At 35.9% G+C, this 13,681-nt stretch overlaps 2 protein-coding genes across 2 annotated transcripts; both read right to left on the bottom strand.

Annotated features, from left to right (window-relative positions):
* Nucleotides 1-3,656: 3,656 nt before the first annotated feature.
* On the bottom strand, nucleotides 3,657-4,109 carry LOC117037001 (keratin-associated protein 13-1-like). The gene has a single exon (XM_033132679.1). It carries the CDS (start codon nucleotides 4,107-4,109, stop codon nucleotides 3,657-3,659), a length of 453 nt encoding a protein of 150 aa, XP_032988570.1.
* A 5,768-nt stretch (nucleotides 4,110-9,877) lies between these two features.
* Nucleotides 9,878-10,443, bottom strand: LOC117037018 (keratin-associated protein 13-1-like). Its single transcript, XM_033132704.1, has one exon. The coding sequence runs from the start codon at nucleotides 10,391-10,393 to the stop codon at nucleotides 9,878-9,880; it is 516 nt and encodes a 171-aa protein (XP_032988595.1). The 5' UTR covers nucleotides 10,394-10,443.
* Nucleotides 10,444-13,681: the final 3,238 nt, after the last annotated feature.

Below are 13,681 nucleotides of genomic sequence, written 5' to 3'. Positions count from 1 at the left end.
TCATCATTTTCCTCCTTCAATCTCCATTATAAATCTGCCTCACCCTCAGTTCCTACCTCCATTGGTCCTGGTGGCTTTTTTCATGATGTTACCCAAGCCCTTATTCGTGAGAAGTATGAACCTTGTTAACCATAACTTTTTCTTGATAGAGTCAGAACATTTGATAAATCATGTCCACATTTGCACAGGAAATCCCCAAATTTATCCAAGTGAATCAGCTGAGCTCCACACGTATTCTCCCTACCCTGTGTAACAGTAACCCTAGCACCTTCTACTAATCAGGTCATCTACTCTCGATAGATGCTAACTCTTTTTCATGCCGCTTGTCCTTGGAAACAAGGAGCCCAAAGTGCTTAGGCAGCAGCTATAGCTGCAGTTCAGTGAGATCCTTGGTATGTCACTTAGCAAGGCTGTCTTTGGGAATGGGGCAACTATCCTTGAAAATTCTAGTTTTAGAGAGGAAACACAAAGTACTTAAATGGTCATTGAGAGTGACGGTAAGTGGAGATTTCTAGCCCAATCTTTTGAAGGAGTTGCCTCTGGTCTGATTCTTCAGCTTTGCTGTCAGGAGGCCGACATAATGCACTCTCAGGCAGAGAGCTGCAGGGGGCTGCGTTTTTGATAAAACCTGTGGATCCCGCTTCACGTTATCTCTACTGTAATGAAGCCACTTCACACTGTCTCTCTTGTGAAGTGGATTTCCTGAGTGAAGGTTACATTGTGAGGAATTCCGTGCTGGTGGATCAAGCTTTTGATTGGCTCCTGAATAGTGGTGCTGCTGAGCGAAGCATGCGAAGCAGACTCATACTCTGACTAGGTGTCTATGTGTTTGACGATGAACCACTTGATCCTTCCAGGGCAAAGGGGGCCACGTTCAATTTGCAACCAAGTAGCCAGATGGTCTCCTTGCCATACTGGGTGTTTCCCATTAGCCTCTGTTGCTGACCAATTGGGCATTCACAGGTGGCTTTGAAAAATTATATCAGCCTTGTAAGTAGGAGCTCATGCTGTGGGGCCCATGAGTAGCCTCTGTGGTCACTTTGTCCACTTGGTCATCTTGCCAGCATGTGGACACTGCTGACAAAGATGGGCTAACATCAACTGGCAGAGCCATTTTGTCTCCCTGAGTGTTTCTTTCCTCTTACTTTATGACTTGTCCACCTTACTTTATGACTTGGAGGGTTCAACAGGACCCAGTTCCCAATGGACAGCTGCAAATACATGGTCACTTGTTCCATGGTCAAGTTTTGTATCTTTGCCAGGCACACATAGTATCCAAGGACATGATTTTCCAAAGATATTTTAAATCTTCGCTACAGGGCCTTGCTCTACGACTTTATTTACCTCCATTGTGATCTCGCACTAAGGCTTGCCATAAAGTCCACACTGTATTTTTCTTTTTGTACAACAGATATCACCAACACCAGATAGTCAGCTACATTTGTATTTAACATGAATATATATTTATATAAAATAAGTAAATATAACAATGTGTTATTTTATGTATTATATTTGACAAAAGCTTTACTTTATAAAATATAATATTTAAGAATGTTTAAACAGGTAGAAAATAGAGTGAAAGTAACCAAGCAGAAAGCTATTTTAACAGTATAAATAAGAAGTACCTTAAGATTATCCTAAGTATCATCTATTTTGTGAATAAAATGCAATATGCTATGATTAATGTGATTCCCAAACTCAAGATATCTAAACAATGAAGTGATAGATACCTATTATACGTCTCTAGCCAGAAATTTCATTGCTATACCATACAAATTATAACTTGATTGCCAATAATTTCCTGAACACCAGTGCCTTTAAACCTCTCCACTTTGTTTATTTTATTTTATCTTCTCAAAATTCTCCTTATTCTCTCCCACACTAGTGTCTTCCCCTCTTATATTAGTCCCCCTCTGTCATGAAATCTTGGATCTTGGTTTCTTTACAGGACTAGGATTTATCAGGTACCCCGATTCACTTTGAGTCATCATTTCCTTAAGTGCAAAAGAACCGTAGTTCATAAAGTGTGTGTTTTTCATGATTCTTACAGCAATCTAAAACCTAATGCATAGGAAAATTCTTTGAATATTGCTTTTTATCTCTGTATAATGATACTGTCTTTTTGTTGTTAGCATTAGACCATAGCAACGTGTTACCTATCTTAACACTTTATTATTTTCTGAAATATTTGGCTTGTAAAATATCAGAATAGCAACATAAAACATAAAAACAAGGGGCCTTCAAAAGTATGTTGAGATATGAATGAAATAATTTCTGATGATATGAAAGATACGGTTTTTTACAGCATGTTTAGTTTGAGTTTTGTATGTAAGATGGTGAGATTCTTCATCTCACGAACCTAATTAATTCTCACCAAGGTTATTGGCTTCCTCCTTGCACATGTAAAAATAATAATAATTATATACAAAAGTACTCAGTGAGATAAGGAGCTATGATTCTTTTGGCCACCCAACAGTGACCTAATCAAAGAAAGTTATTTAAGCTAGTGTACAAATCTTTTCATAAACCTTTTTCCCCACTCAGTTGTATTATCAAGTTTCATGTTTTTCTCTTATTGTCAAAAACCATCAAGACCCCACATTCTTTGAAGGAAATGTGTTCTATACTGCTTCTTAAGTTATTATTCACATAAAGTCTATGTATGCAATGGAAATATTTCAGGAAATATGTAGCAGTGGATGTATTTCAGAAATATGTTGAAGAAGAAAATGTTTAAAGCCCCCAAAAAATTAACAATTTTTTTTCACCGTACCACACTATCAAAATATTCCCTATGCTGTACATTACAACCCCATGATTTATTAGATTGGTACAAATGTAATTGAGGTTTTTGCAATTATTTTTAACCTTTAAACAGCAATTATTATTATCATTAAATTTCATTGGGGTGACAGTTTAGTGGTTACCAGAGGGTAAGGAGGGAAGGGGGTGGTAGATGAGGGTAAAGGGGATCCAATATATGGTGATGGAAGGAGAACTGACCCTGGGTAGTGAACACACAATGTGATATACATAGATGATGTATTACAGAATTGTACACCTGAACTCTATGTAACTTTACTAATAAATTCACAACTTTACCAATCTATCAGGTGTTCCAAGTTTGCTCCCAGGGGCACAGTAAACTGTAATCTAAATACCTCCCCCCAAATAAAAGCAAAAGTGAAAAAAAAAATTAGCTGACTAAAACTAACAATAAAATTAGTAGCATATTTAGAAGTCAGAATGAATGAGTTTATTAGATTATATTCATGTGGGTTTTCATCTATATTGTGAATAAAATGCAAGAACAAGAATCCCATTAATTTAGTAACATTAATTTATTGCTCATTAACATAAATTCCATTAATTATTCTAGTAATACATTTCATTAATTCTACTAGTTTCATTAATTCATTCAATAGAATCAATAATTGAATTCAGTATATGTTAGTGAGTTTTTCGGCCAATACTTTGTGACAAGAATAAAGGTGAAGAGCAGTTGATCAGAGAGTTTTTCATGAAGATCATGAAGATGGTAGATATTTAGAAGTTTCATATTGCTCAAAACTTCTGACTCCTCAACAAGTTCATAAATAGAAGCCAGATCCACATGTTGATCTGTTCCATGATGATTGGAAGTTTCTGGAGGCAAATTAGTATGGGTAGCAGAATCCAGATCCATAGCCAAAGGAAGGGAACCCACAGACTCCATAACCCAGGGGTCTGTAGCGACTGGAACCACAGCCCAGGGAATAAAAGATCCTGGATCCATAGCCCAGGGAGCAGCTGCTGCTGGACCCATAGCCCAGAGACCCTGTGTAAGTTGACCAGCAGGGACTGCAGAGCGTGGAGGTCCTTGGGCTATAGCAGGACGTCTGGCAGGGTCTGGACACCACACAGGACGTCTGGCAGCTGGTGGGCCCACAGCAGTTGTCCCGACAGCCACTGTAGAGAGAAGAGCCCAGCTGGCAGGTGCTGGGGGAGCAGCGGTCAGTGCTATAGACCAGGTTGCTGGGGTAGGAAGAGCCACAGAAGGAGTCTTGGCAGCACAGGTAGCCTCCAAGGGAGCGGGAGGAGAACTTTCCAGAATAGCAGTCATAGGACATATTGACAGGAAATGTGAGTGACAATGAGAAGATTCTGAAATTTAATGTCACCTCCTGGACTGGGTCATTTTTATATTCTCAGCCATGGGTGTGGCATTCTACACAGTCATGGATTCTCGCGTTTCCATGTGTGTCATTCAATAATATTTTCTGTAATGGCATATGAATAATTCCTTTCATCTCATGTTTATGGGTGAATTCATTGGGTTTTTATAGCACTAAGCCAATGAACTATTCCAATGTGAGAAATTCTATGACTATATGCCATTAATGTCATCTAGTCATGACCAGAAAAGCTCCTACTTGTCTCCTTTAGCCAGAATCATTGAGCATTTGCCTGTATGTTGGCTGAGGGACGCTTAGTTCGAATGGCAGGGATGGAGATGAAGTCACTTTTTCTCTATGTCTTTGGAATATAGAAGGCACCCAGTTTGTTATTGTGATTTCCTTTCCCTAAATTTATTTCATTCCCTAAAATTATTTTCCATGTATTTCATTATATAATACATTGCTTCTCAAATCTATTGGAAAGAGGAAAATAGATAAATTCCCCAAGAAACATGGTGGGTCACAGAGATAAACAAGGACAAGTGTTTAGAGTAAAAATGACTAAGAAAGACTAATTTGAAACAGAATCAGTCTAATAAAGACTAATTTGAAAAAGAGATGCCAATTTGTGCACATGTGAAGAGACTCAAGGAGTTAAATATTCTTGAGGAAAGAGGAGATAAGTAGTGACTCTGTGGAGTTTTCCATCTCTGTGTAATTTAAATAAAAAGTTTAGTATCAATATAGTTTATGGCTTTTCATATGTACCTTGTCTCTCTTGTCATTTACATTTACAATTTTTCTGGAGACTCTTCTTTTCTAGAACAGCTCCCATTCCTTAGTACTTTCTGGATATCTTTTTTTTTTTTTTGGCAGTATTCATTATTTTTTTTTAAAGATTTTATTGGGGAAAGGGAACAGGACTTTATTGGGGAACAGTGTGTACTTCCAGGACTTTTTTCCAAGTCAAGTTGTTGTCCTTTCAATCTTAGTTGTGGAAGATGCCGTTCAGTTTCAAGTTCTTGTCCTTTCAGTCTTAGTTGTGGAGGGTGCAGCTCAGCTCCAGGTCCAGTTGCCATTTTCTAGTTGCAGGGGGCACAGCCCACCATCCCTTGCGGGAGTCGAGGAGTTGAACCAGCAACCTTGTGGTTGAGAGCCCACTGGCCCATGTGGGAATCGAACTGGCAGTCTTCGGAGTTAGGAGCACCTGAGCCACCAGGCCGGCCCCTTCTGGATATCTTTACTTTCAGATCCATTCACATAATTTTCTCTTTCATTGAAAACAAAACAAAACAAAACAAAACAAAACTGTTTTCCTACTCTACTTTTTTAAGATTATTTTTCCACTGTAAGAAATCTAAATATATATATATATATATTTTTGTATAGAGCTGTTCATGTCAGGCAAATCTGAGCTAAAGTGAATACTGAAGGATTCTCTCCAGTTAGAAAGACAATAATTTCAGAGGGAAATTAGGAATTGCCGAAAGGAAAAAGAGGACTGAAATATAAATGAATTATGTTTAAATACTCATTGTTCACAGCACTAATAAAATGGTTTGTGGTTCTTAATATATAGGGAGAAGTAAACAGTAATAAAGTAAGAATGACCATAAAAATCTCTTAAATTGCTTAAAAATTAAAAGCCTGTTAAAAATAACTTAAAATGTTAATATTATAGCACTAAAATATTTTATTACTTCCCAGTAGGTAAAAAAAGTAGGTAGAAAGGAACATAGAAGCTGAATCAAATGGCAACAAAATAGTAAATACGTATGTAAAAATCTGAATGTGTTAATAATGAAATTAAAATAATATGACTAAGCAATCCATATAAAAGACAGAATTTCAGATGGGGCTAAAAATCAAAACTGTTTTCTATTTAAAATAGATTTTTCTTAAATGTAAGGAAACAAAAGGGAAAAGTAAAAAGATATATCAAGCAAAAGAAACAAAAAAAATGACAATTCTGCTTTATTAATCTCAAAGTTTGCTATATGATAAGAAATTTATTAGATATAAAGCAAAATATTTCTTAACGATTATCCTGTCAGCCTTCCAGGATGATGCATGTCATTTTATTATTCATTTAGAGGTTGACCTAAAGCCATACCATTGAATAAAGTAGCCACTAGCCACATCATATTAAGTTTAATTTATATTTATTAAATTAAACTAAAATTCAGTTCCTCAGTCATAGTCACCATATTTCAAGAACACAACAGATACGTGTGGCTAATGGATACCAAATTTTGGAAAGTGGAGATAAAAATATTTTCAGCGTCACAAAATCGGACAGTGCTGCTTTAGAGATCACAGGATGCATGTTGATTTGCTAATATAAATTAATACTTTTACTAGTTCCTATATAATGCAAGCATGCTAGAAATCTTAACACCATTCATCCTTACCACAATTTATGTATGACTATGCTAAGATTTTCTGCATTTTAATTTCATGTCTGCTTATTTCATGTAAGCTTATTTATATTGATGTATGGGTCTGTGTTTTTATAGGTAACATTGGCTTAAGTTTACCCAATACATCTCTTTTGTTTACTCTTCATTCCTTCCTCCATGTTTTTGCTGTACTCTGGGGTCATTTTGCATTTCACTATATATAACTTTTACTATATATTATAGTGCTGGAAGGCTAGTGACAAATTCTGTAAGTTCTTGATTATCTGAAAACGTCTACATTTCCCTTCATTTTTGAAACAGATACTACTTAGTCAAGTATTTTAAAGTTTTCTTTCTTCAGAAACTTGAGGAGATTTAATTGCTTTTCTACCTTCCTTCCTTTCTTTTTTCCTTGTTTAAATTCAGTTGTCAACCTTATTTTTACTTTTTAAAGGTAACTTGTAGTTTTGTATTTTTCCCCTCTAGTTGATTTAAAATTTTCTCTTTTTCTTTCTTGTTGATCAGTTTGAATCCAAACTGATGTCTAGGTGGGAGCCTCTTCATATCTATCTATCTATCTATCTATCTATCTATCTATCTATCTATCTATCTATCTATCTATCTATCTATCTATCTATTTATCTATCATCTATCTATATTCATATACGTGTATACACACACGACACACTCTTGTTTTTGGACTCTAGTTGAAATTGTTAGACTTTTCCATATTATCTGAAGACCTATTTAATATTTTTTAGTGTGAATATATTCTAGTGAACAATCATTAAGTTTCTCTCCAGCTATATTTAATTTCTTTTTAATCTACTCAACAATTTTACATTTAATTATTGCATTTTTCTATTTTAGTATTTCTACTTGGTTCTTTTAATATTTTTCAGTGTTCTGCCAAACTTTCAATCTACCCTTTTATTTTCTAAGCATGTAAATTGTAGTTATTTTAATATCTATGTTTAATATTTCCATTTACTAAATCTCTTGCAAGTGTGTTTCTACTACATGGTATATATGTTGGATTTAGTCATTTCTTAACTTCTTGAAGTCTGGTAAAATATTCTTGCATATCAGACTATCACTATCTCTATCTCCGTATCATTTATATCTATATGTATCTATCTATCTATCTATCTATCTATCTATCTATCTATCTATCTATCTATCTATAAATCTATATCTGCATTTACATTTAAATCATATCCATGTAATGATATAATTTAAGGCTCATGCCTACATCTTGTTAACTTAAGTATTGTTGTGATTTGGAACTGAACTTTGTTCACAGGAAGGGTTAAATATTTACGGTTCAACCTACTCCTAAAGTGCTGTTCCAAGTCCTAGATAATTTTGGCCAAAAACCATTGGAATTACTAAGCTTCAATTTTTGTTATCCAAACTCATGAGTCTCATCAGCCTCCTTTTTTTGATTCATCAAGCCTAATCTAAAAGTAGTAACAAATTTTATGAGTTCTTTTTGTTGTTGTTGTTACTGATGTTAAAACCTCTCTTACATGTTGTTCCTGGTCATTTCTGGACATTTTCACATATATTTTCTTTGTCTAGACTTTTTTAGGAAAAAAAAGACATTAATTCCAAATATTTTTTTCATTTGTAAGCATATCGATTTTTTACCTTATTCCCCATTAGGAATAAACTTTAAAATTATAACTAATCATTGGATGGAAGAGTTATTTTATAAAATATGAAAGATTGATTAGAATATGAGAGAAATGAGATTAAGAGTGTCCTATTACCATACTATTTTAGTGGTTTGAATGGAAGGGGATGAAAACAAGAATTAATTGTGATTTAATATGTAATGCCTCTAAATGATGACGTGATGGTTACCCATCAACTATTTTTAACCATATTTGTCATTGCCACACCATATAGAATCGCCTTAAATTTTAAGTTAACTAAATTTCCAATTTCACTTGAATATACAAGGCATTTTCAGTTTTTTCTGCATTGCTTATTCCATTTCATCTTCCCAGATTTCTCTTTACCCTCCCTCCAATACTCCTGTGTCTTTGCAATTCAAAGTACACTCCATCTTCTAAATTGTCATGGGACAGGTTTTTCTTATAAGTTCCTTATTTTCTTTGTCTCTATTTTCTTAAATTTAATATAAAAATTTATAATGTATATCTTTCTCTAAGGCTTATTATACAGCCTAAAGAAATAAAGGGTGGGAATATTTATTGAACATATTTTAATTCTTTCTTCTCAGTTTTCAGTTTCTTATCAAAGCTATTTGTCTTTGTACTTTACTATTTCTGGAAATACTTTGCCCAAGAAAACAAAAAATATTACAGAGAGGGGGAGAGAGAGAGGTAATTGTTCTCCAATTTTTGTTGAGATACCCATTCAATCATCAGTTTTGATGATATCAAACATTTATAGTTTTAGTTTAAAACATGAATAAAAATGAAGGTGGAATGTGAACCTTATGATTACATATTCTTCAAATTTCGTAGCATTGCTCATTACACATATATAGCTAAGAAGATCATATTGACTACTCATCAGTGAGATGCAGGTACTTGATGAATTTTACCAACAAAGAGTGAGTAATTTCAAGCAAATTTACTAAAAATTCATACATAATCATGGTCATTTATCTTCTATTTCATTTTTCCTTCATGTACTATCCTTACCATGTAAATCAAAATACTAGTTTTGTTCTCTGCATTTTTTATATCATCTACTCAGCTACCTTACACCTGTTAGCATACACGTGAGGAAGGGATCAATCGAATTCCTGATTCTGAGATTTTAATTTATTAAAGTCTATATATTCAAACAAGACTCTTCTGCCTATAGTCAACTACCTATAGTTTAAGAAAAAATGTCTGAGGTCCCTAGCAATTAGTTTAAATATCCAACTTCTTAGGATTTCAAAACCTATTTCCATGTGCATATTAATGTTTTTACAATCTCTTTCATCTATCAAAATCTAAACCCCAGTCAATAAACAATTAACCATAATAAACATAACTAGATATTTGAAGCAATCAATTTATTAGATTATAATGTTTTGATCTTTCATACAATTTTGGAAGAAAATACAATAACATGAATTCCATCTCCAGAGCAGACTTTAGACTTCATTTTGAGTTAGTACATTAATATAGAATTTTTAATATAAAGTTTTTTAGTTATATTTGAGGCCAGAGACAAAGTAAGAATTTGATAATCAGAGAATAAGAGGGTAATTCTTCCTGTCGATGACTAAGATATTGACAGTTATGAGTATAGGCATTGATGGTAGCAGACAAGAAGATTAGAAATTTAATAAGATCCTCAGTAGAAGTTAGATCCACAAGATGGTCTGTAACAAGAAGACTGGATGGTCCTAGAAGTCAAATAGGATGGGCACCAGGATCGAGATCCATAACTCAGAAAAGGGAAGCCACAGACTCCATAACGCAGGGGTCTGAACCCACTGGAACCACAGCCCAGGGAGTAACAGATCTTGGATCCATAGCCCAGGGAGCAGCTGCTGCTGGACCCACAGCCCATAGACCCTGTATAAGTTGGCGGGCAGGGAATGCAGAGCGTGGAGGTCTTCGGGCTGTAGCAGGACTTCTGGCAGGGTCTGGACACCACACAGGACGTCTGGCAGCTCCTGGGCTCACAGCAGGTTTCCTGACAGCCACTGTAGAGAGAGGAGCCCAGCTGGCAAGTGCTGGGGGAGCAGGGATCAGTGCTGTAGACCAGGTTGCTGGGGTAGGAAGAGCCACAACAGGAGCCTGGGTAGCGCATGTAGCCTCCAAGGGAGCGGGAGGAGAAGTTCCCAGAGCAGCAGTTGTAGGACATGTTGATGGAGATGTGAGTTCAGCTGAGTTACAAAGAGAAGATTCTGAGTTTGAATGTTACTCCTGGACTGTGGCATTTATATACTCCCAGCAAGGGGTGTGTCTCCGTACAGTATCATCCTTTCCATATTTGAAGTTCCTCGTTTAAATACACCTAACTCAGTATTTCTCTTTGTAATTGCAGTTACCTCTCTTCATCTTATATTTTAGAATGAACTCATTTTGTTTTTATAGCACTATGTCGTTGAATTGCATCTGTTACAAGTGCTGTGACGGTATGTAAGCAATGCTTACTCCATCATGGCCAGGGAAGTCCTTCTTATTTCCTCTGTCCATTAGTACTTATACATCTGCTCTTGTTTTGCCTGGGGAAGACTTTGTTTCTAGGGTGAGGCTTGCAATGCAGTCATCTCTCTTTTGTGTCAATGGCCAAGAGGCAGAAATCCGAAATTGATGAGGAACCTCCTAAAGATTATCCTTACATTAAACCAATGAGTCACACTGCCTGATATAATTTTCCATCTATTACTTACTATTAGCAACACTCACTACATCCAGTCTAGAGGGAATGCTTAAACATAAGCTGAAGGAATTGAGAAGGGTGACTAGGAATGAACATAAGCCTGAATAATCCTTTTTAAAATCTAGTGCTTAGAAAAATGAAATCAAATCTAAAGCAAGAAGAGAGCAACAGGGACACCTGTGAAGAAAAACAAAGTGGGAGACACTATTGAGATGATGTAAAGAAACAAGGGATGGGGTGGAGAGAGACAAGACTACCAGGGTTTTCTTCTACCCCTCTGGAAAGCTACAGATACTCTACTTCTTAATTCAATCCAATCAAAACAGTTTCAAAATGAACTAAATGGCTTTTGTATGATAGATCTATATTCATAAAATGTCCTGCAGTCTACTCTCCCACAACATCTGTAAAGCCCCACCTCAAAATTTTGAATGTCTTTTGAGCATTTCTAAGTCATAACAGATTCTGTACTTTTCTCCCTACTTGTGGTACTTGATACTGTACTAGCTTTCGAACTAGAAGTGGATCCAGGTTTTATGAATCTCGAAGTTTATAATTTCAGGGGTCCTCTTTAAGAAAAAGAATACAACATTATGAATATAATAGTAGATATAAATATGGATGCTAATTTAGAATAAAAATAACATTAACAATTAAAAACTTACAAGTTGACAAAAACCATATATGTCAAAAATCAAAACAATAATTTGGTGTCCTCATAATCACTAGCATCACCTATAACCTTTCCTCTATATTTTTTGCTGCATAGTCTTTGATCACTTCTACATATGGCAGTGATCTTGTTAACATGATTTTCTGTAGAAAATCATGAACAGAAATATAATTCAGTTTTTCCTCTTGAACTGTAGATAGAAAATTTACATTACTTTTGGTAACATGGAAAATTTTTCTTCAACATCATCATTTGTTATTAGTAATGCCTCATCTGTAACGTCCTCTGTCCTTTCTTCTCAGTCAGTGCTTCCAGCCTGGGATTATGTGTATCTCAGCCAGGGGTCCCTGATTCATCTCCACATCCCAGGCTGCTGTCCCCAGAGGCTGGGGACTTGTGCGAGGATCAGCTACAAATGGCTACGGACCCTGGGTTTTAGCAGCTTCCTAGCAGGCAGCAGAGCAGAGTCTTGGTTCAAATCTTTCTCAAGGTCAAATCCCCCTGAAGTTCTGAGGTTGATTCTGGATGCTAGAGGTAGTATAGACCCCTCTCTGGATCCACTGACAGTCCCAGGACTACTCTTTTGCCCTCTCTCATTCCAAATTCAAGATAAAATAGAAGATGTCTGACAGATTTATCATATTATTTGAATACATCATTATGTTTCCCGACTATTTTAACACAAATACACTGATGCAATATACACCAAAGGTCAAATATGTGATATCAGAAATTCAAGAAGCATAATGCTGTGGCTTATGACACTGAGTGGCAACTCTAATAAAAAAATACAATAAAATTATACTATATACGAGGTATGATAATTAGGTTTGCAAACTCATCCTAGAAAAAGTGCTACATACCTCATTGCTGAATATCATTACAGTCACCTTCTTAGTACTCCCCTTGAGAAGCAATGCACTGATGCCAGCGCCTAGTCCACCCTTTAAAGCGATTTTGGAACTCTCTGGAATGGCCATCAGAGCTGTCATAGTATTACCCTTGATGACTGAATGTCATCAAAATGTCTTCCTTTCAATATTTCCTTTATCTTCGGGTAAAGAAAGAAGTCAGTCATTGGGGGCCAGATCAGGTGAGTAGGGAGTGTGTTCCAATACACTTACTTGTTTACTGGCTAAAAACTCCCTCACAGACAGTGCTGTGTGAGCTGGTGCATTGTTGTGATGCAAGAGCCATGAATTGTTGGCAAAAAGTTCAGGTCGAATTTTTTCCTGCAGCCTTTTCAGCACTTCCAAATAGTAAACTTGGTTAACTGTTTGTCTTGTTGGTACAAATTCATAGTGAATAATCCCTCTGATATAAAAAACAAATTTAGAAACATCATTGCAACAAGTTTGCAAACTTAATTGTCAGACCTTGTATGTTTAAATGATCAACTTTTCCTCAATAAAAAAGCATGTTTACTTGTCATTTTAAAGAAAGGAAGCACGATAGGTGACTTCTGCAAGTCAAAGGAATGATGAAATAGCTGCACTCACATCAAACAGCTACTTTTAAAATGTTTATCTTATGAACTTTTAAATTTCTAAATGTTTTTCTGTGGGCTCCTAGTCACTAGGATAAAAGCCCTCGTCCATGCAATGGTGTGAAGACCAGGTCTTGCTCAAATCTCTGTTTTCCAAAGAATTTCTCGGAAATGTTTGTCTTATTACAAGTAAGAGTGACATTTTGCTGACGGGAGGTAGGGCCAATGTTCATCAAAATAACAGAATCAGCAACGTTTGTCTATAGTGACACCTCCTTCTGACTGCTCTGATGTCCTTCTCTCACCCTCCTCCCATCAATGTGATAGTAAATGCACCCGTTAAAATAATAGACCACAAACTCAACTCCTCTATCCAAGTCCAACCTACATGGGTTTGTTTATCACTCAAGTGTAGGCCCCCATGGACTTTTTATCAAACTCTAAAAATTAGGTGCCAAAATTAAAAAATCAAAACGATTCACATAAAATCTGGTTTTGGACTTCTTTTAAACATTCTGAAAATCTGGTGACAAGGGGCTCCCTTGCTCACAGTTGCCCGGAGTGCAAACTGTTCCATTCCTATGAGGCGTGCTCCCTATAATTCCCC

Source organism: Rhinolophus ferrumequinum, chromosome 2, assembly GCF_004115265.2.
Source record: "Rhinolophus ferrumequinum isolate MPI-CBG mRhiFer1 chromosome 2, mRhiFer1_v1.p, whole genome shotgun sequence".
Lineage (NCBI taxonomy): Eukaryota > Metazoa > Chordata > Mammalia > Chiroptera > Rhinolophidae > Rhinolophus > Rhinolophus ferrumequinum.
This window is presented reverse-complemented; position numbering and strand designations above follow the sequence as displayed.

Bases quoted from the DNA above. Each gene is read 5' to 3' on its own strand.
- LOC117037001 (XM_033132679.1), bottom strand. From the start codon at position 4,109: ATGTCCTATGACTGCTATTCTGGAAAGTTCTCCTCCCGCTCCCTTGGA.
- LOC117037018 (XM_033132704.1), bottom strand. From the start codon at position 10,393: ATGTCCTACAACTGCTGCTCTGGGAACTTCTCCTCCCGCTCCCTTGGA.